Here is a 20,590-nt window from a genome sequence, read left to right on the forward strand (position 1 = left end):
TAGCTGTGCGTTCTTCTGGGTGTGGGGGCTGTGTCACCGTGACCGGCTGGCTTATGGGGCTAAACCACCTGGCACTCTCCTGGCTACAGCTGGGAAAGACAAAGAAAAGTTCTTTAATGACAGCGCTGCACGTGAAAACTTACTCTGAATAGAAACAGATATTTAAGTGCATTTGCACACAACTGGGTCTGACAGTTTCTCCCCCTGGGCAAGAGTTCCAAAATTCCTGCTTTTCAAATTTGATTTAAGGAAGGGATATGCTCCATTCTACACTCTCTGAAGGGCTCTATTTTGACATCTGAAGGGTGGAAAGTGTGCTTTTTTGCCGTTGAGCATTTGTTAATTATTGTGCTTTTTCATCATTGTCTTTACTGTCTTGTTTCCCCCAATAATCCTTACTGTGTATGAGTATATGGGAAGTTTTTATGTAAATAACATAAATAGAAAAAAAAGATGATTTTCCTCCCCATCCTCAGGAAAGCATTTCCGAGTGCGGGAGATGTTCCTTGTCTCCATTCTGTCAGTTTGAGGTGAGAACAACCCTATTAAAAGTCAGTTTATGACTTGCATTGTGAAGAACGGTTTATATTTTCTTTTCTTTTCTGTTCTTTTTACCTTTTTGTTGCCTTTTTTCATGCTGTAATTTTTGTTTTGGTTCAGCCTGCCATGGAAGGGGTAGAGGTGAGAATCTCAGTGGAGGCCCAGGAGGGGGTGTTGTCGTATTTGGTTTTGCTGTGATTTGTGGTTCTGTGGTGGACGGAGTGCGTTGTGCCTTGGAGTGCAGTGAGCCGTATTGTCTGTCTGTGGCGGAGTTGTATCAGTACCGTTGCTGTGAACTGTCCGGATGCCACGCATGTTACCTATTAGGACGTTTTAAAGCAAGAGTCCAAGTTCTCTGGTTTCTATATGTTAGAATCGCAATATGTCAACACCGTTTAAGATTCAGCCGGGTTTTGCTCTCATAATGGTGGTATGAACTCCTACATCTAACAGCCTCTTGGGAGGAAACTACACAAAGAACATCACCCCTGCTAGGGACTGAGAGGAGCTGTTTTCTTGCACACACCTGAGTGCCTGGCTGCCTGCCTGGAGTTTAAAACCTCCCTGCCCCTCCGTGTCTCGTCCCCCCGCATTTCTCGCTCATGCACACCACACTGACGTAGTCCCCGACACCGTGACTTTGGACAGTCAGAACCCTGAGCTTTCCCTCTGCTGTAAAATGGGAATGATAGCATCTGTCAGTCCTGGCTTCCGGCGATGCTGTGGAGACCAAAAGAAGTGAGTTTGTGCCCGCACTTGGAAAACATAAACCACAATATGAGAGTACCATTCTTAGAATGTTACAATTTCAGAGTAGACCTTGCTCTGTGTTCTGGGGAATTTGGCAGCGGAGAACTCTACAGGTGAGGTGGGGTGACACTGAGCCATGTTTTCTCATTTCTTCCCCATCTCACTGTTGGCCTTGTGGTTTGTCAAGGCATTTGCGGAGGTATGTCAGATGCTCTTGGGATGGGGCCCCTCCTGACGGGTGTTTATCATCCCCATTTTACTGCGCTTAGAGTAACGGACATCCTACTGCACACGGTGCGGGGGGGGGTGTACATCAGGGAGTCTTCCCTTCCATGGCCGTACTTCTGGCCACGTGGAATCTCTGATTGCGGATAAAAACTGTGGGAGCTAACACTGAGCACGGAAAGTGGGACTGAGAGCGATTGACCACTGAGCTGTCAGCAGCTGGAAAAGTGCAGAAATCTTGGCATTTCACATTCTTTGTACGATTCCATAGAGCCATCTGTCAGCCTCATCTGTAGGTCTGGTTGACGAATATTTTTAGTACCGTGGTCAGTCGTTTATTTACGTTCATGTTCAACTTTCAGGATAAATACTTAAGGATTTTTTGAAGGCTTTTCTCATGCTAAGTTTTGAGGACAAAAGAAGTCTGTGCCCTCAGAACTTAGTGTATTGGGAAGACCCCGTGATGTCACAGCAGAGCAGACCCCGTGATGTCACGCTCCCCTGGCCACAGGCTTGCTCGTTCCTTCCTCCATGAGGCTCTAGCGTAGCAACCTGTCAGGTCACGTCCAGCACTTGTCCATGCTCTTGAAAATAGACACAGCACAATCACATCAGGTACACAGCTCCCTCTTCCCTCCGTTGACAGATGAAATCTGAAGGCCAAGGGCAGTTTAGTTTCCTTGGGCCACAGCAGTAATCTGACATTGGTAAATTGTGGCTTTTTACATGTTAATTCTTTGCTTCTGGTGGCTAGCCTTGCGAATGTAGCTAGACCATTGTAGGGTCTGTAGTGATGTTGAGATCTCTGGCTGGCAAAATTAATTGGCCTGTTTTGTAATTTCTGGGTTTCTTCACTAGGAAATGAAAATTTGTTCGGCAATTATAAACCTTTTTCATCTGATCCCAGCTGCACCTCAGACTCTCGTCAAGCCTTTGTTAGAGGTGGTGATGAAAACAGAACGGGCTATGTTGATTGAGGTAATGGTCAAATTGGGGTTAATTCTGATTCTTCCACCATCTGTTGGCTTGTGACGTTTTCACTTCGTCATATCTTAGATGGGGTACTCTAACAGCACAAAGATGTTCCGTGCTAGTATTCGCTTGTGACTGTTGCACGCTCCGGTTACGAGGAGGGACAAATGCATTCTCCTGCCATGGTAGGTCGGTGGACCTAAGAAGCTTCAAGCCCTGAGAGGATGCTGTTTCACCCACATGTTTTCTAGGCCGGCAGTCCGTTCAGAGAGCCTCTCATCAAGTTCTTGACTCGGCACCCCTCACAGACGGTGGAGCTGTTCATGATGGAAGCCACACTGAACGATCCCCAGTGGAGCAGAATGTTTATGGTAGGCACACGGGGAGCTGGGGTCCAGTGTCCCTGCACATTCCTGTTGGCCGGTGTGCTCTGCAATCCGAAACTCATACTTCGTTGTTCAGTGCCCTGCTTTTCTTTTTCTGTAACATATCCAAGTGTTAGAAACCTCATTGTTGCGTACGTGGAAAGTGTGGGCCAAGGAACCCCTGTCTGTAGGATTTGGGTGGTGTTAACAAATGAAGGAACTGCTAGGATTATGGAGTCCACAGTCACGAAGTATCATTACCGCTAAGGAGCTTTTTGTTAAAAGGGTGGTTATAGCAGCTTTTTAGCCTGCCTAGACAGATTGGGAAAGAACCGTAGCGCTCATTCATCTAAACCCTTTGTGAGCCCTGACTGGCTTAAAATAGCTTGTTTGTTCTGTTTTCAGAGTTTTTTAAAACACAAAGATGCCAGACCTCTGCGAGATGTGCTGGCCGCTAACCCCAACAGGTTCATCACCCTGCTGCTGCCCGGTGGCCCCCAGACCGCCGTGCGCCCTGGCTCACCCAGCACCAGCAACCTGCGCCTGGACCTCCAGTTTCAGGCCATCAAGGTAGCGTCTCCTCACCAGACACCTGAAATCTTCAAAGTTCAGGTGGGATGCTTGGAGAACCCTGCCAGTTCCCTAATTGTCGCTTCTTTGACAGATCATAAGTATTATAGTTAAAAACGATGACTCCTGGCTGGCCAATCAGCATTCTCTGGTGAGCCAGTTGAGGCGTGTGTGGGTTAGCGAGACCTTTCAAGAGAGACACCGGAAGGAGAATATGGCTGCCACCAATTGGAAGGAGCCCAAGCTGCTGGCCTACTGTCTGCTGAATTACTGCAAGTGGGTGCATCCGTTGTGCTTTCTGTCCAGTGACTTGTTCCCTCCCCCCAGTAAGCTACACCGGAGCCCCTCTGGGAATTTGTGCTTAGCCGTGGTCCACTGGCCACGTGCACCCACGTCGTCGCGAAAGCAGCCATAACATAGCCTGTTCTCTCATTGACCCTGCAGAAGGAATTATGGAGACATAGAATTGCTCTTCCAGCTGCTCCGGGCCTTTACCGGTCGTTTTCTCTGCAACATGACGTTCCTGAAAGAGTACATGGAGGAAGAGATTCCCAAAAACTACAGCATCGCTCAAAAGCGTGCCCTGTTTTTCCGTTTTGTGGACTTCAGCGACCCCAACTTTGGAGATGAACTGAAAGCCAAGGTGAGTCTCACGGTTAGGCTGTGGTTTTGCCGTGGGCGTCGGGGCTAATTTTCTAGGGAACCAGGGGCACTGTTTGTGTTCTGCTGTGTCTCCGCGGACACTTAACTAGAGTCTGGACTGTTGGCGAGGAAGATGCCGCCGTTGAAAAACTTACGGCGGGTCCAGAGTGAGCCAGTGTTGCAAAGTAGGTTGTTGGAGTCCTTGTTTTTAGTAAATGCCTCGTTTGACACGAGAAGAGTAGACAGACTCAAGTCGCTTTTCCTCCTGTTTTGACCCACCTTTCTTGCTGACTGCTTGAGTCAAAGTCAGGTGATGGGTCACACCCTTGACTGAGATCTCGCTTCACGGGTTCAGTGTCCAAGCAAACCCTGGGGGCCCTACCCACCTTGTTGAAGAAATAAAGAGCACGGAGCACAGCATTGTTTTCCTCCTCCTTCATGTTTACGTTTTCTTGTAGGTTCTGCAGCATATCTTGAATCCTGCTTTCTTGTACAGCTTTGAGAAGGGAGACGGGGAGCAGCTCCTAGGACCTCCCAACCCAGAAGGCGATAACCCAGAGAGCATCACCAGTGTGTTTATAACCAAGGTGGTGTCACTATCAGTGCTTTGGCATGAAAAGCAACGTAGTAGATGAGAGAGAACGTGTGAGTGTGTGTGCATGCGTGTTTTGTATGATGGGTTCGCTGAAATAAGCTTATTTCCCTAAGGTTCTAATCTTCCACAGTTGCATTGGTTTATAGAATTGCGTTGGTCGTATTAGAATGCAGTGCATTTTTTTGAGGACACTTCAGAATGAACTGACTTTCCACACAAATAGATTCCAGTGAGAAACGGAACATATGTCAGTGAACAGTTAGATGTTGGAGTTGTTTTGTGAAAATCCCTCTCGCTGGTTAGAGTCTTGACACATGGTTTTTGTCTTCACTTTTGCAAAAGAATCTACTAAAAGTCAGTGGAAACAGACCAGATCTAGTTGCCACCATGACCCTTATTGTCAAGTTAACGAGACCAATGTGACAGCAGGGATGTCTGAGGTTACCTTAGGTGTTAGGTCTCTCTGTATGTTTACAGTAGCGTTTCCGGTTTGTGCTAGAGAGGTTTTCCTGAGTGACGTGTTTGAGAAATGGCTGCCCGGCGTTCCTCTTGGTGGCTCGGCTGTCCTGTGCTGGCTTGGCCTTTGAACTTTGCCTGCAGGTGCTGTGTTCACCTGCAGGCTGGTAGAGCATTCTGTATACACGTGGTTTGTTGGAGTGCAGTGACCAACGGGCATTCCTCTGCAGGGTGTTGTCTGAACGCCCTTTAGGAGAACCCAGTTTTCTCACTCCTTCCATCACCGTTCCGTCCTGGGGCCCAAGTGGAGGGGACTGTTCCCATTGGCAGTTTACTGGTTCCTGAAGACGGGCGTCCTTCCTGCAGTTTTCACCCCACCTCCGCTGTCTCTAGGAATGAGAGCTGAGCCCAAGGAATTGTTTTGGGTCCCCGTATTGACACTTGCCTCATTCCGGGCAACTGGGGGAGATGGTGCCTCAGAGGCGGCCCCTTCTCTTGTGCTGCCTTCTCTAGACTGTCTTTTGGGTCAGATGCTGCTGACTCAGCACAAGTGAGGAGTTGGGATTTCGAGGTCAGGTGAGGGTTAGTGGCACCAGGCAGGTGGGGTCCCCGGGAGAGGCTGCCGGGAAGCAGCAGGTCCAGGGGAGAGGGGACTCGGGGAGCCAGAGGAACCCCAGTAAAAACACAGTTGTGGTGGAAGACTTCAGCCTTTCAGAACTTTCTGGGAGAAAACGTAGTTAGGCCTGGAATGGAGAGTCAGCGCACTTGATTCAGTAGAGACCTGCGGGGTATTCCTCGGGGTGGACATGTTTTCTCATATTCATAAAACAGAAATGTGTCCGATACTTGATGACAGAAAACTGTAACAATTTCTTTAGAGATTTGTTTTCCAGGTAGCATTTTCTTACTATAATACTGCAAAATAAGGACTAGACAGACACTTAACAGCTGACTAGGCAAAAAATCTCAACTACTTAGAAATTAAGAAACTCTGTCCTTGGGGCACCTGGGTGGCTCAGCCAGTTAAGTGTCTGACTCTTGATTTAGGCTCAGGTCGTGATCTCATGGTTCATGGGATTGAGCTCTGCGTCCCTGCTTGGGATTCTCTCTCTCCCTCTCTCTCTGCCCCTGCCCCGCTCTCATGTGCTTGCTCACTCTCAAAATAAAGAAATATTAAAAAAAAAAAAAAAGAAACAGGGGCACCTGGGTGGCTCAGTTGGTTAAGTGTTCAACTTTGGCTCAGGTTATGATCTCATGGTTCGTGATTTCGAGCCCCACATTGGGCTCTGTGCTGACAGCTCGGAGCCTGGACCCTGCTTTGGATTCTGTGTCTCCCTCTCTCTCTGCCCACCCCAGATCATGCTCTGTCTTCTCTCTCAAAAATAAATAATTTTTTTAAAAAATTAAAAAAAAAAAAGGAAAAAAGAAATCTCGTCTTAAAGAAGAGGCCCTCCTTTTCCCCTGAAGGTCCTTCACCCACTGTGTTCAGACTTGTAAGCCCACCCTTCGTCAGTGAAATTCGTTCCGGGAGCCTCTGATCCGCACACATAACGGGAAAGTGGGCATGACCTCGTTGGTTCTCTTGTCGTAAAGCTTGATGTTGTATATGCCGTGCGCGCGCGCGTGTGTGTGTTTAGGAGCGCGCTTGTGCGTGTGTGTTTGAAGGTGTAAACCTGTCGTGTGGCCCTTGGTTGGTGACACGGCTCAGGACTGGACCCGAGCTCCGTTCTGCTGGTCTCGCCCGCAGGTGCTGGACCCGGAGAAGCAGGCGGACATGCTGGACTCGCTGAGGATCTACCTCCTGCAGTACGCCACGCTGCTGGTGGAGCACGCCCCGCACCACATCCACGACAACAACAAGAACCGCAACAGCAAGCTGCGCCGCCTCATGACCTTCGCGTGGCCCTGCCTGCTGTCCAAGGCCTGCGTGGACCCGGCCTGCAAATACAGCGGACACTTGCTTCTGGCGCACATCATTGCCAAGTTTGCCATACACAAGAAGATCGTCCTTCAGGTACCGCGGGGCGCCCTCCCATCCCCCCTCCACCGCGCCCCACCCCCCCTCCGCAGTTGTAGCCTCCTTTGCTGTTGTCCTTCCCGGCACCGTTTAAAAATAGCTGCTTTCTGCCGTGTTACAAACACCGTGAACCCTCCCATGACCGCTCACTGTGGCCCCCGCTCCGCAGTTACTGCTGTGCTCCGTCGTCCCTCTGCGGCCTTGCTGCTGAAACAGCAAAGCGTCTCCTTTGCCCATCTCCTGCTCCTCTGCACGTTGTAGCCTGGCTTCCGATCTGCTGGTCCATTGAAACCATCCTGCAAGAGCCCAGCCCGTTCCTTAGCTAAAGACACTAGGCACTCTAGAGCCCTCATCCCGTACTGATCCTCTGCCAACCATGAGCACCCTTCTCCGAGTCCCCGGAGGGGTTAGGCCTTGATGCCAGGCCGCCCTGGGTTTGAGTTTCTGTTTTGCAGTCGCAAGTTTGTGACCCTGAGTTTAGTGTTATCTCTGTAAGAATTAAATGCGGTAGTACACTTCAGTGCTCAGTTTGTCCCATTAATGTTGCCTAAGCGATCGTCCTTGTCCTCTTCTGTGCAGTCACTCCTGATTGTTTTCCTCTGACCACTTCGTCTTGTGACCTCTGAGGTGTTACGCCCCAGACCACAAAGCCAGTGGCCCCTCCGTCATCACCTCCCACAGGCACGTCTCTGGGGTGCTGCTCTCCCAGCCAGAGACTCAGGGACCATCCGCGATGCCCTCTAGTTCCCGGTCGGGGCGTGGGCGAGTCCTGTTGATCTCCAGCACCTGCCCTGCCCCCTCCATCTTCCGTACCCATCAGGTGGTCTTTGTGTCGTGACCTTACTTAAGGTCAGGACGTCACCTCTCCCGCTCTTCTAAGACTGCCGCCGAGAGCAGTCCCTTTTACTCGTGTCACGCTGTGGTGAAAGAAATGATCCCTGTACATCAGCTAACTTCCCATGAGTTACGCGAGACAGAGTCCCTGTAAGGAGCCAGGTCTTCCTCTGCGTGCTCCACCCTGGCCCAGCCCGGGCACGAAGTGGGAGCTCGGTAGGAGGAGGAACAACGTATTCATCTCAAAACTTAAGGAAGGAGAAAGCAGCTTTGTTGTTTCCTGAGAAGACAGCCCTAAGGAATTTTGCAAAAACCGTTTTTGCAAAAACACCCAGTCTCGGTTCAAAGTGATTGTTCTCATCTCCTTTCTCCAAGCCTTCGTTCTCACCGTGCGTAAGAACCTCTTCCCTGTTTTAGGTCTTTCACAGTCTCCTCAAGGCTCATGCGATGGAGGCTCGAGCCATCGTGAGACAGGCGATGGCCATTTTGACTCCGGCGGTGCCGGCCAGGATGGAGGACGGGCACCAGATGCTGACGCACTGGACGAGGAAGATCATTGTGGAGGAAGGCCACACGGTCCCGCAGCTCGTTCACATCCTGCATTTGATCGTGCAGCACTTTAAGGTGTGTAGAGAGCACCACGGGGGGTGGGGACCACACGCTGAGAGCACCGTAGGACCATAGGGGGTGCGTCCTGCACGTTCAGGCATTTGCTTTCACCTCTTGCTTATCTCTCATCGTTTGCGGTAATAATGTGGTTAGTCATCTTTTAATAAAGGTATTTCTGGTCCATTGGGGGGTGGGGGTGTATGCGTGTGTGTGTGCCCACTTGCGCATGTGTGTTGGAGTCACGAGGCAGTGGTCCCGGTGTGACACAGGCCCCGTACCCCTAGGTCTACTACCCTGTGCGGCATCACTTGGTGCAGCACATGGTCAGCGCCATGCAGAGGTTGGGCTTCACGCCCAGCGTCACCATCGAGCAGAGGCGGCTGGCCGTGGACCTGTCTGAAGTCGTCATCAAGTGGGAATTGCAGAGGATCAAGGACCAGCAGGTACGGCTGTCAGACTTGTCCTGTCGTCCCAGACTGAATTCCTTCTGCTTCTCCCAAGAAATCAGTTTGTAAAGTCACACCTGTGTGTTTTTTAAGCCGGATTCAGACATGGACTCAAATTCAAGTGGCGAAGGAGTCAACTCTGTTTCATCTTCCATTAAAAGAGGCCTGTCGGTGGATTCCGCCCAGGAAGTGAAACGCTTTAGGACGGCCACTGGAGCCATCAGCGCGGTAAGATCGAGTGCTTTCTGTTATGGGTTCTGCGCTTCTCTCATTCATTCCACAAATTCCGAATGTGGGCTGAGTGCCCAGCACCATGCCTGAGACACAGCCGGGAAAGGCTGCACTCACAGGTAGAACCCCAGTGACCTAGGACTTACTCGCCGTGTTTCTGATGTCACGAGACACGGTTGTTGTTGTTTTTTTGTTTTTTACATGTGTATTTAACACCTTAGAGTTCCAATGAGAATGGCTAATTCCTTGCAGGGAGGCATCGAGAGAAACGCTTTGGGGTAAGAAAATTGATCGAGAATGTGCACCCATTTGTGTTCATTTTTTTCATAATGAACAAATGTGTTCTGTTTTGTTTGGAGAACACAAGAGAGCCAGGGAGGGGGTTGCTCGCTCTTCTCAGCCCTTGTTGAGGTGATGGCTCTGTCACTCTGTGCCTGAGGTTGAACCGTCCCTCCCCTCTACTGGTCTCTACTTGTGCTCAGGTCGGACACCTCGGGCCACGGATTTTGTCCATTTACGTGTCAGGTCCTGCTCACCCGGCCACGGACCCTTCTTGGCGTGCGCCCAGCCACCTCCCCTGCTCACTGCAGTGCCTCCCAGCTCCTCTCTCCTCTCCTGCTGCCTCTTGTCAGAATCTGAGGGAAGCTGAGTAAAGGGAGCCTGGGGCCTCTGTACTGTTACATCGTTTAAAAATGAAACTTGAAGATGGGGCACCTGGGTGGCTCAGTGTTAAGCCTCCGACTTCGGCTCAGGTCAGGATCTCATGGCTCATTTGTGAGTTCTAAGCCCCGCATTGGACTCGTTGCTGTCAGCACATAGCCCTCTTCGGATTCTCGGTTGCCCTTTCTGCCCCTCCCCCACTCGTACTCTCTCTCAAAAAGAAACATTTAAAAAAAGAAAAAGCTTGAAGAAGCAGTAGGTCAGGTTGTCTTTCCCCAGCCAAGCCCTCTCTGGGGCTGAGGCCTTCAAGGCCTGTGTGACTCAGCCCTGCTGATGGTCTTCGTGCCCCCCCCGCCCTTCCCCCCCCCCCCCCCCCCCCACTGTTCTTGCTCACGATGCTCCAGCCACACAGGCCTTTCCTCCACTTCCGGAGTGGCCCAGGGTCTTTGTTCACTTGGGACTCATCCACTGGCTCCTTTTCCTGTGCCTGGAGCAGCTTCGTCTGTGCTCTTCTCCTGGCTGCTGCTCCGTACGAAGAGCCGCCTTGGTGTCCTCGCGACTTTGTCGGTTGTGTCTGCAGAGACGTGCCTGCCGCCGGTCTCCCCGCTGCCCAGAGCCGCCGTCCCCAGGAGGACTGTGTACCTGGAGCTGGCTGCACAAGGCCGCACCCTGTCAGACGGAAGCATTGTTGAGAATGCTCTGCCTGCCTTTTCTAGGTGTTCGGAAGGAGCCAGTCGCTGCCTGGAGCCGACTCCCTTCTTGCCAAACCCATTGATAAGCAGCACACAGACACAGTGGTGAACTTCCTCATCCGCGTGGCTTGTCAGGTGCGGCTTTTGAAAGGCTTCTGTTACAGATTCTTCAGAACAGAGACTGCTTAGTAGATTCTAGAATGTTATCTCTGACAGTGTAGTCAGGAACAATGTAGACAAACCAAGGTCTGAGGCCAGCTCTCTTGTACCGCATTCCACTGATTTCGTAACAGGCTAATGTTTCTGAAACCTGCCTGTTTTGTAAGGGATGGAATTTTTAAAAACATTTTTTCTTTCTGCGATGGTAAAATATTGGTATATCTCACGATTAAGGTCATCTTGGTGTTGACACAACATGGCACTCGGCCAGTGACCTTGGGCAGATTATTTAACTTCCAAATACATCTCGTAAAGGTGCTGGGATGATCCGACCTCCATAAATTGTGGACGTTTAGTAATTTAAGTGCTTTTAAAACTTGTATTTCTTTATCATTTACGTCAATATGTATTTTCATGTATTTCTTGGGAATCTATCTCTGAAACAGTTTGGAAAAAAAACATTGTAAATGAAATTTTCTTAGGTAGTTTTTTTAGAATTTGGGAGTCTTAAGTTTGTATGATTACTAAACAGAATAGTAGATCTTGCAAAACCGATGAGGGCTTCAAAGTACTGAAAAGAATCTGCTGAATAATTCAGCTAGTACCTTCTCGGTGCTGCAGTGTGCCAGGCCCAGCCTGTGAGGTCCGTGGGAGGAGCTTGGGTGCGCTCTTGGGGAGCTGCCTGACGCTAATCCGTCACTCCCACGAATGAGTGCAAATCCCCACAGACCCCACAGCAAGAGAGTGGGCGGGGGGGAGGGGGGGGGTGGCTGTCGGCAAGAGTCCCTGAAGTGGGAAAGGCTGAATTGAGTCAGGTGGGAAAGGAGGTGGCAGTGAAGTGGAAGCCAGGTGCCAGGGCGAGAGTCAGTGTCACAGTGAGACGTGGCCTTGAATTTAAGTGGATTTCCAGGTTAACGACAATACCAACACTGCGGGGTCTCCAGGGGAGGTGCTGTCTCGGCGGTGTGTGACTCTACTGAAGACTGCCTTGCGCCCAGACATGTGGTCCAAGTCTGAGCTCAAACTGCAGTGGTTTGACAAGCTCCTGATGAGTGTGGTAAGTGGATGTGTCTGTCACTGCCACCCGATCTTGGGGCTGGGCCACCAAACCCCAAACCCTCCTTTCTCTTGGCCAGTCGTGGCTGCTAAGGAGGGGGAGGGAGTTTTACTCCCTGAAAAAGATCTTAAAACTTGAGCTCATGTCCCCAGCCCCAGGCAGCAAAGAGCTTTGAAAACATGATCGTTCTCTTGCATCTTGAAGCGTCTGTTCTTAAAGTGACCTCTCGACTGGCTTGGTATAAACAATTTTAGTTGGCTTATGAAACAATCTCTAAAATAAACTTAAAACTTTAAAACAGACATATAATTTGTTATCGAGCACCACAAAATAAGGTAATAAAATTAGCCCTGGGATGCCTGGGTGGCTCAGTCAATTAAATGTCTGACTTTGGGGGCGCCTGGGTGGCTCAGTTGGTTGAGCATCCGACTTTGGCTCAGGTCATGATCTCATGGTTCATGAGTTCAAGCCCCGCGTCGGGCTCTGTGCTGACAGCTCAGAGCCTAGAGCCTGCTTTGGATTCTGTGTCTCCCTCTCTGTCTGCTCCTCCCCTGCTCACACGCTGTCTCTTTCTCAAAACTAATAAAGATTTTAAAAAAATTAAAAAAAAAAAAGTCTGACTTTGGCTCAGATCATGATCTTACGGTCCACGGGTTTGAGCCCCATGTCAGTCTCTGTGCTGACAGCACAGAGCCCTCTTGGGATTCTCTCTTTGTCCCTTCCCCACTTGGGCACGCGCTCACTCACTCTCTCTCTCAAAATAAATAAACTAAAGGGGGGGTAAGGGTTAAAAAAATTAGCCTCTAATGCTGCTGATTATTTGGTGGGTCTTTGGTCTCTTTCTGTAAAAAACCATGATCCTGTAATTTCTGGGCAGCTGCAGACCGATTTTAAGCATTTGTTATTTTGCATTGCAAAGGGGTTTTTTTATAAGGTTGCACAGATTACCTGTACCACAAAAACAGTGGGATCATAGTCTGCCTGTCTGCAGTATATGCTTTGATTCTAGCTTGACATATAACTTCAGGATTTTCTGTATATTTCTTTTCTCTTTTTCTTTCTTTCTTTCTTTGTTTTTTTTTTAAGTTTATGTGTTTATTTTGAGAGACACAGGCAGAGAGAGAGAATCCCAAGCAGGCTCTATACTGTCAATACAGAGTCTGATGTGGGGCTCGATCCCAGGAGCCGAGAGATCATGACCTGAGCCCACATCAGGAGTCAGACACCCAACCGACTGGGCCACCCAGGCGCCCCATCCTCTTTTTCTTTTTGAAAGGTCAAACTACTTCCCTATCCAATGCAGTCGCATTGAGTTAAGCTCAGCCATTAGTGAACGACCTCTGCCACGTCACAGGCTAACATTTCCGTCATGCAGCGTGCCCAGCTCATGGTGACTTTCCACTCTTTTCCCATAGTAAGTGTGAGAAGATTTTATCTCACAACCCAGTGTGTCCACACAGTACATAGACAAGGCATCTGTGTGTGTAAACCACAGAGACAAAAGTTTCAAGAAGCAATACTCTGTTTTCTAATACTGTTTTTTTTTTTATGACATCATCTTTTAGATTGATTTCAAGATCCACAGTTTCAAAGATACTTCCCTTTGGAAGGATATTTGAATTTTATTTTTTAGACCCGATTTTAATGACTTTCAGATTTTTAATATTGAGTATTAATGTCTTTCATAAGCATTTAAAAGGGGGTTTGACTAAATACTTAAAGCAAATTTGTTAAAAGAAATGTGAAGTTCTCCTGTATTAATAAAATGTGGTCCTTGTGTATGGCACCGGAGTGTTGACGTCATCTGTGTGTGGCCTGTGTTCTCCACCGCAGGAGCAGCCTAATCAAGTCAACTATGGAAATATTTGCACGGGATTGGAAGTTCTGGGTTTCTTGCTCACTGTCTTGCAGTCTCCAGCCATCCTCAGCAGCTTCAAACCTCTGCAGCGTGGGATCGCTGCGTGCATGACATGCGCGAACACCAAGGTTCTCCGAGCGGTCCATAGCCTTCTCTCCCGCCTAATGAGCATTTTCCCAACAGAGCCAAGTAGGTGACCTTTGCTCTGGTGCCTCAGTGGATGGGAGGGCACGGAGCTTGTCACTCGAGAGTGCTCCTCCTCCAGTTACTATAGTGAGCGTTTACTTCGGGCTTTCCATCTTTCTTTGAAAAAAATTTTTTCTTGACCTAAGAACTTAATGGCGGCAGTCGTTGCATTATGTTTTTTGTTTTGCTTTGGAAATGCTGTTACTCATCAGCCGAACGTGACTTTCCTTAGGCAGTAAAGGAAATTGGGTTACAGTGTTTTGTCCAATGTCAAACGGTCGAGGTCAAACTTTGGCATACTGTAAGTGAGTGGATCTTGGGTGCACTCCGGGAAAGCTTGGGGGATAAAACGTTGTCCCTTAGCTCTGTAAAGTCGGAATCCTCTCAGAGATGAGCGCCACAAGTCCTGCAGTGTGAGAGAAGCGCCCATGCCCGTTGCCCCACATCCCAAGATAACTAAGGCCCCAGACCTAGTGTGAGGAAGGTCAATGTCCCGGTGCCCTGATGGGCCTGAGAACCTAAACCGTAGGGCCCAGGTTCTCGCTTCTGTTTCAGGCACTTCCAGTGTGGCCTCCAAGTACGAAGAGCTGGAGTGCCTCTATGCGGCCGTCGGAAAGGTAATCTATGAAGGACTCACCAACTATGAGAAGGCCACCAATGCGAATCCCTCCCAGCTTTTCGGTGAGTTTGGGTCCGATTTAGATTTTCTGTAGCAGCGGTTCCTTTTGGCGTCGGTCTCTGTGCTCTCTGGACGAGCTTTCCTTCTCGGAAAGGGTCAGGATGTCAGCTGGAGCTTTGAGCTGACATGCGCTGAGGGTGTCGTGTGTGGCCTGGTACACGTGAGGCCCCAGTCCCCTGTGGTCTTTGAGGGAAATGGCCTCCACCCAACCAATGTCTGTGTTCCCTCGGTTCCTCCCGCCCCAGCCTCAGGTGCAGGATTGGGCTGTGGGGGAGCTGCCCTGTGTGGTGCGGGTCCTGCTGCCCCGGCTTCACGTCACACACAGAGCCGCTGCTAAAGCAGTGTGCACAGATGTGTAATTGCTGCCTTTCACGATACGGTCACCCGTGTTGAAGCCCCTCCCAAGACGAGAACTAGTCCCTGTCTACGTGGTGAGGCTCTGGCTGCCCCAGGTGAGACAAGAGTTGGTTTTTCAGGTAATCGGGGCAGCCGGACGACTTGGGCCTCCAGATACTCAGAAGTCAAATGCGTAGCTACTTTACTCTGCTTTTTGTGAAAGTCACAGACTTAGGGTTAGCAGTTTAAAAATGCTTTTTTAACTTAGTCATTGTATGAAATTTTGAAAATACAAAAGAAGGAAAACTAAAAGTCTCTTTGCTTAGTAAATATTCACTATTAACTAACGTCTTGATGTGTGTCTTTTTTTCTGTGTACTTGTGTGTAAACACATAGGTAGCTTTTATCATGCACACACTTGCATCTGAATCTGCAAACTGAATACGTTACATCTGAATGAGTTTCTTGCTCTCCAGACCCTTGCTACCTGAAATTTGGGAACCAGATAAATTTATCTAAAATTGTATCCCTTAGTATTCAAGCTTGCCAGCTCTTTTCTGGAACTGGGTGGATTTAGATGGTTGAGGAATCCTTTTGTGACTTTTGTTAAGGCGGGTCATGTAGTTCCTGCTTCGCAGCCTGGCTTCCAGAGTTTGAATGTCTTCTTAATTCTCTGGAGGACTCTGAAGAGCTGACCACCGTTGACCCTGCCTCCCTCCTTTGTGGGGGTGACAGCAGGCCGGGGGCAGCACTGGGGCTAGTGCCTGGAGTCTTGTCACACCAGTCTCCCTGCCCTAGACCCAGGGCTCAGTTACTGACTCATCATCACCAAGTATCACCTGTCTCCTGAGACTCAGCCTTTTAACAAAGCAAGCCTAAAATTGTCCAAATCTGTGATGATTGCACCCATCAATGGCAAATGAATACCCTTATACTGGTCTATAATGGGAACCGTGAATACAAATTTAAAATTTCATGTGTAGGTCAGGGTCAGGATGTTCCTAAAAAAATGTCAGGAAAGATTACGTTTTTTGCACATACTCAGTGTTCATGCTCTGATGTTAGTTTTGTTGACTTTTACTGGATTTTTACTGATCTTACTCAGTTTTTCAGAATGGGGTACAAATTGAATTCTAAAATATTTATCATGTCCAAATAGTCTAGATTTGTTTTTAAGGATTTTCTTTTTTTTTTCTTGTTCTATTTTTTTTTTTTTCCAAATTTTTTTAATGTCAATTTTTTTTATTTTTGAGAGTGTGAGAATGCAAGCAGTGGAGGGGCAGAGAAGGAGGGAGACATAGGATCTGAAGCAGGCTCCAGGCTCTGAGCTGTTGGCACAGAGCCCAACACGGGGCTCAAACTCACAAACCCCAAGATCATGACCTGAGCCAAAGTCAGATGCTTAACCCGGGGGTGCCACCCAGGCACCCCTCTTTTTTTTTTTGCCCAAACTTATCATGGGACAATAAATGTCACTTAGGGTGGTTTGCTATACCAAGGATAAAATCCAGAACTGAAGGTACGTACGTTGTATCTACCAAAGCATAAAAATCGGCTCCCGTGCTTGGTGTGGATCGTGAATTCAGAATTGGGAGTGAAAATGCGGTGCTCCAGAGTGTAGTGTGTGTGGACAAAAGCTTCTAATGTTGACACTTGGGGTTTATCCATACTTGGTCAGTAACAACACATTTTTATTCAGTACACTTTAAAATGTTTTAAATACCCCATTTTTGTTGATTACTGAGTTTTAAAAAAACTTTTCTTAAAACCGAACACACCGATTTCTACCTCTTAGGGACCCTTATGATCCTCAAGTCCGCCTGCAGCAACAACCCGAGCTACATCGACCGGCTCATCTCGGTCTTCATGCGCTCCCTGCAGAAGATGGTCCGAGAGCACCTGAACCCACAGGCAGCGTCGGGCAGCACAGAAGCTACCTCAGGTGACAACCAGGGCCCCCACGTTTTTTTCTCAGACTTCATGGAACACCAAAAGGGTGCTGCTGTGTGATTGAATTCTGAAACCAACGTGAATTCCTGTTTTTTTTGTGCAGTCCGCTCTCCGTTTGCTTTCAAAAAAGAAGTTGTGAGCATTTCATATAAAACCAAAGTGAGACTCGTTTTTAAAATGAATTACATTCCAGGGGCACCTGGGTGGCTCAGTCGGTTAAGCCTCTGACTTTGGCTCAGGTCATGATCTCACAGTCTGTGAGTTCGAGCCCCGCGTTGGGCTCTGTGCTGATGGCTCAGAGCCTGGAGTCTGCTTCAGATTCTGTGTCTCCCTCTTTCTCTCTGCCTCTCCCCTGCTCGTGTGCTCGCTCGCTCTCTCGAAAATAAACAGTAAATTTTTTTTTTCATGAATTACGTTCCAAATTTGTGAATGTAGGGATGAAATTTTTAAGCGGGCTGGATATTTATGTGGGGCATTCACTGCTAAGTGAGAGCTATCCAGTGGTTTTGCCGTAAAACCAAATGCATAATCAGAGCTTTATGCCTTATGAAAAATGAAGTTGTAGGTTCTGGGCCCGAGTAGTGGGTCCCAGGATCCTGAGGGATAAAGTTGTTGGTTGTGGGGGCGGGGCCACATGTCCCCAGAGTTGGCACCACTGCTAGAGGCCCATCGGAGCAGAAGTGCTGTGAACGTGGCTTGAGGACTGCCTGTGTCTGGGTGTCCGGCACTGGTCCATCCGCTCCATCGTCCCCTTGCCCGTGCGGAGGCGCTTATGAGGCCCCTCTTGCAGGAGAGTATGTGGGGGGCAGGGTGGGACAGAATCTGACGTGCCACATCATGCATCATGTGGATTGTTGGGGTGCTCCCCTTTTCTCTGCACAAGCAGGAACAGGAGAGCTGGTGATGCTGAGTCTGGAGCTGGTGAAAACGCGCCTGGCCGTCATGAGCATGGAGATGAGGAAGAACTTCATTCAGGCCATCCTGACCTCCCTCATTGAAAAGTCGCCGGATGCCAAAATCCTCCGGGCTGTAGTGAAAATCGTGGAAGAGTGGGTGAAAAACAATTCCCCGATGGCAGCCAGTCAGGTGAGCAGCGAGAGGGCTGTGCTCGGGTCAGGCACCTGCTGCTGTGCAGGCAGAAGTCCAAGCATGGCCTGCTCAGCTCTTCTCCTCACGCTTCTCCGGCAAAACGCTTTTTCCCATGTTGGCATTCGCAGGATTTTTTCTTAAGATGGATTTCTCTCATGGCACTGAACAGATTTTAAATAGATGCTCAAGGTGACTGGTCACTCTTTTTAATGTGTATTTGTATTAAGATGTTAAATGAATCTTATTTCTTCGTCTTTGTGGTGCTAAAGGTAAGCATCCAAAAAATTAATGATATGGGACTGTTACTGAATTTAGTAAGGTGATTGCAAACTTCTGATTTGTTTGATAATTTAGTTACTTTCTCTCCAAAGTGAGCTGCAGCCCCTAGGAAAATCAGATTGGCAGCTGTCTTGATTTTAAGGATTTGCATACAGCCAGAGGCGGGCTCTTTCCATTTAGAAATGAACTTGTCTTACTTTACTTGACAAAATTTTAGGAGCTTAAAAAATAAAGCAGATGGCTGAAATGCTTTTGAATTTATCTTTTCTCAAATAGACGTAATTGACCTTTTCTTTTAAAAAAAACCCAATTCATACAGACACCTACACTCCGGGAGAAGTCCATTTTGCTTGTGAAAATGATGGCCTACATAGAAAAGCGCTTTCCGGAAGACCTTGAATTAAATGCCCAGTTTTTAGACCTCGTTAACTATGTCTACAGGTAATGACAGCGGTTAACCAAACATTGCGCGTATGTGTCTAACAGTATGTTCTTTAACCTACGTAACGTTGAATCTCTTCACGATAGTTAAATTTTAAACATACCTGCACTTAATCCCAGAACATATTTTTGTGCCATTAACGCACCTTTTGCTCAAATGCTGCGTCGGCCTATGGTAATTCATGATTCACTCTCGGCTTTCGTAGCGGCATTTAGGAGCGTTCTCCCCCGCTTGTTTTCTGCCTGTTGGCTTCCGGCTTGTAGAGTCCCCCCTCTGGTGTAGCTCTTCCACCCCGTGTTCCTCTTTCCATTTCAGGGATGAGACGCTGTCTGGCAGTGAGCTGACTGCAAAACTCGAGCCAGCCTTCCTCTCCGGGCTGCGTTGCGCCCAGCCCCTCATCAGGGCAAAGTTTTTCGAGGTTTTTGACAACTCTATGAAACGTCGGGTATACGAGCGCCTGCTTTACGTTACCTGTTCCCAGAATTGGGAAGCCATGGGGAACCACTTCTGGATTAAGCAGTGCATTGAGGTAGGACGGGCTCAGCTCGCCGTCCCTGGCAGGGCACTGAAGCAGGAGGCATCAACATTGTCTGAGATGAATTAGAAACCTCCACCATAAACTGCTGTCCTCTCTTCCAGGAAGAAAACAAAGACTTTTAAAGCTTTGTTTTCAGCTCAAGGGGTTTTTTTAGGGGTGGTTTTAAACTCCTAGAAAATTGAATAGTGTTCTTTAGTGTGTAGCCAGAGGTTTGTTTTTCCTCAACTGTGAAAATTGTAAATTCTGTCTATGCGCCCTTGAAGATTTAATGTACTGTGTCACGTCTTATCATTCTTAGAGCAGGAAGGTAGAGCAGCCAGGCCAGACCAGCCTGACAAAGCCACAGACTTTGATCCCCTAGTGTGAGGGGCCAGCATGCCAGTGACAGAGGCCTGTGTGAAATGGTCAGACCGATTCGGTGGATGGTCAGATGTTTCTAACAGGATTGTGGGGAGAGTTCTGTTTTCTTGTTTCTTGTTCATATCCGCTGCCTTTCATTGGCTTAGTTATCTGCTTACTACACCAGGCAGCTTAGTTTCCCATCGGTTATCGATGCTATGCAGATAATTCTAGTCTGCTTGTTTACAAGTGAAGCTAGAAGGTTACCAAATTACTTTGCCTAATGAGATAGAAGATTGTGGAATCCTCTTTAGGGGCACAAGCTGGGGATCTGCCATTCCTTGCCTCGTTTGTCCTGTGCATCTGGTCCGTTGCCAGGGGTTACCAGTTCAGGGCCACCTGCTTCTCACCCTTTTTTCTTCTTCTGCCCTCTTGGGGCCACCATCATTGCTCACCACCCTAGTTTTGTTATTGTTGCAAAATTGTCCTTAATAATGCTGATTGTGTGTGTCACTCCTTGCCTTTATACTTGGCACAAAATCCAGCCTCCAGGACACGTCTTTCCAGCCCCCATGTGACCAGACCCTTTCCTCTCTCCAGCCCGATACTGACCTCCCTGTCTCCCTCCTCCCTCGGTGGTCTCCAGCCCTACTGGCCTTTTGTGTTCTCAGACATGCCACATTCTTAACACCTAAGCTAAAAGGGGCACCCTTTTGTTCTGTTGGTCTCCCTGTTTCTTGGCTCTGTTCTTACAGTGAGTATGTATCTTTTTTGGTTTGGTTTTGGGTTATTGGTTGTTGTCGTTGTTTTCTGTTTCTGTTTGTTATTATGTGTCTGTTTACGTGTTGATGTTGGGCTTGTCCTTCCCCATGACACTTCAGCTCCACCGGGGCAGGGGCAAGAGTGGCTGAGTTTGGGGGCATCCAGGTCGAGAGGCAAAGGCCAGGTGGCAAAGCGTATCGGGATGTGGGGAATAGTCGTGGAAGTATTGGGTGTGGGTACGAGTGTTACGTCAGGGATGAGCTCGTGAGCCATGCTGAGTAGCTTGCACTGTCCTCTGGCGGCCATGGAAGC

At 48.6% G+C, this 20,590-nt stretch overlaps 1 protein-coding gene across 15 annotated transcripts in view; it reads left to right on the forward strand.

Moving 5' to 3' along the window:
• TRRAP (transformation/transcription domain associated protein) overlaps window positions 1-20,590 on the forward strand; it is a 113,454-nt gene that overhangs the window by 53,041 nt on the left and 39,823 nt on the right. For 7 of the 15 annotated variants that reach the window (XM_086691277.1, XM_086691274.1, XM_086691284.1 and 4 more), the window contains exons 32-51: window positions 477-530; window positions 661-681; window positions 2,374-2,493; window positions 2,739-2,858; window positions 3,258-3,422; window positions 3,517-3,698; window positions 3,867-4,065; window positions 4,523-4,651; window positions 6,863-7,129; window positions 8,384-8,590; window positions 8,860-9,018; window positions 9,115-9,249; window positions 10,629-10,739; window positions 11,674-11,820; window positions 13,654-13,867; window positions 14,420-14,545; window positions 16,675-16,821; window positions 17,713-17,915; window positions 18,517-18,638; window positions 18,955-19,168. In XM_086691277.1, the coding sequence (XP_086547403.1) occupies window positions 477-530; window positions 661-681; window positions 2,374-2,493; window positions 2,739-2,858; window positions 3,258-3,422; window positions 3,517-3,698; window positions 3,867-4,065; window positions 4,523-4,651; window positions 6,863-7,129; window positions 8,384-8,590; window positions 8,860-9,018; window positions 9,115-9,249; window positions 10,629-10,739; window positions 11,674-11,820; window positions 13,654-13,867; window positions 14,420-14,545; window positions 16,675-16,821; window positions 17,713-17,915; window positions 18,517-18,638; window positions 18,955-19,168 (3,042 nt within the window). The remainder of the gene's footprint in view (window positions 1-476; window positions 531-660; window positions 682-2,373; window positions 2,494-2,738; window positions 2,859-3,257; window positions 3,423-3,516; window positions 3,699-3,866; window positions 4,066-4,522; window positions 4,652-6,862; window positions 7,130-8,383; window positions 8,591-8,859; window positions 9,019-9,114; window positions 9,250-10,628; window positions 10,740-11,673; window positions 11,821-13,653; window positions 13,868-14,419; window positions 14,546-16,674; window positions 16,822-17,712; window positions 17,916-18,516; window positions 18,639-18,954; window positions 19,169-20,590) is intronic. The other 8 variants (XM_086691278.1, XM_086691283.1, XM_086691285.1 and 5 more) reach the window with 5 other exon arrangements.

The sequence above is a fragment of the Puma concolor genome, chromosome E3, assembly GCF_028749965.1.
Source record: "Puma concolor isolate L17-30 chromosome E3, mPumCon1.1.hap2, whole genome shotgun sequence".
NCBI classification, from domain to species: domain Eukaryota; kingdom Metazoa; phylum Chordata; class Mammalia; order Carnivora; family Felidae; genus Puma; species Puma concolor.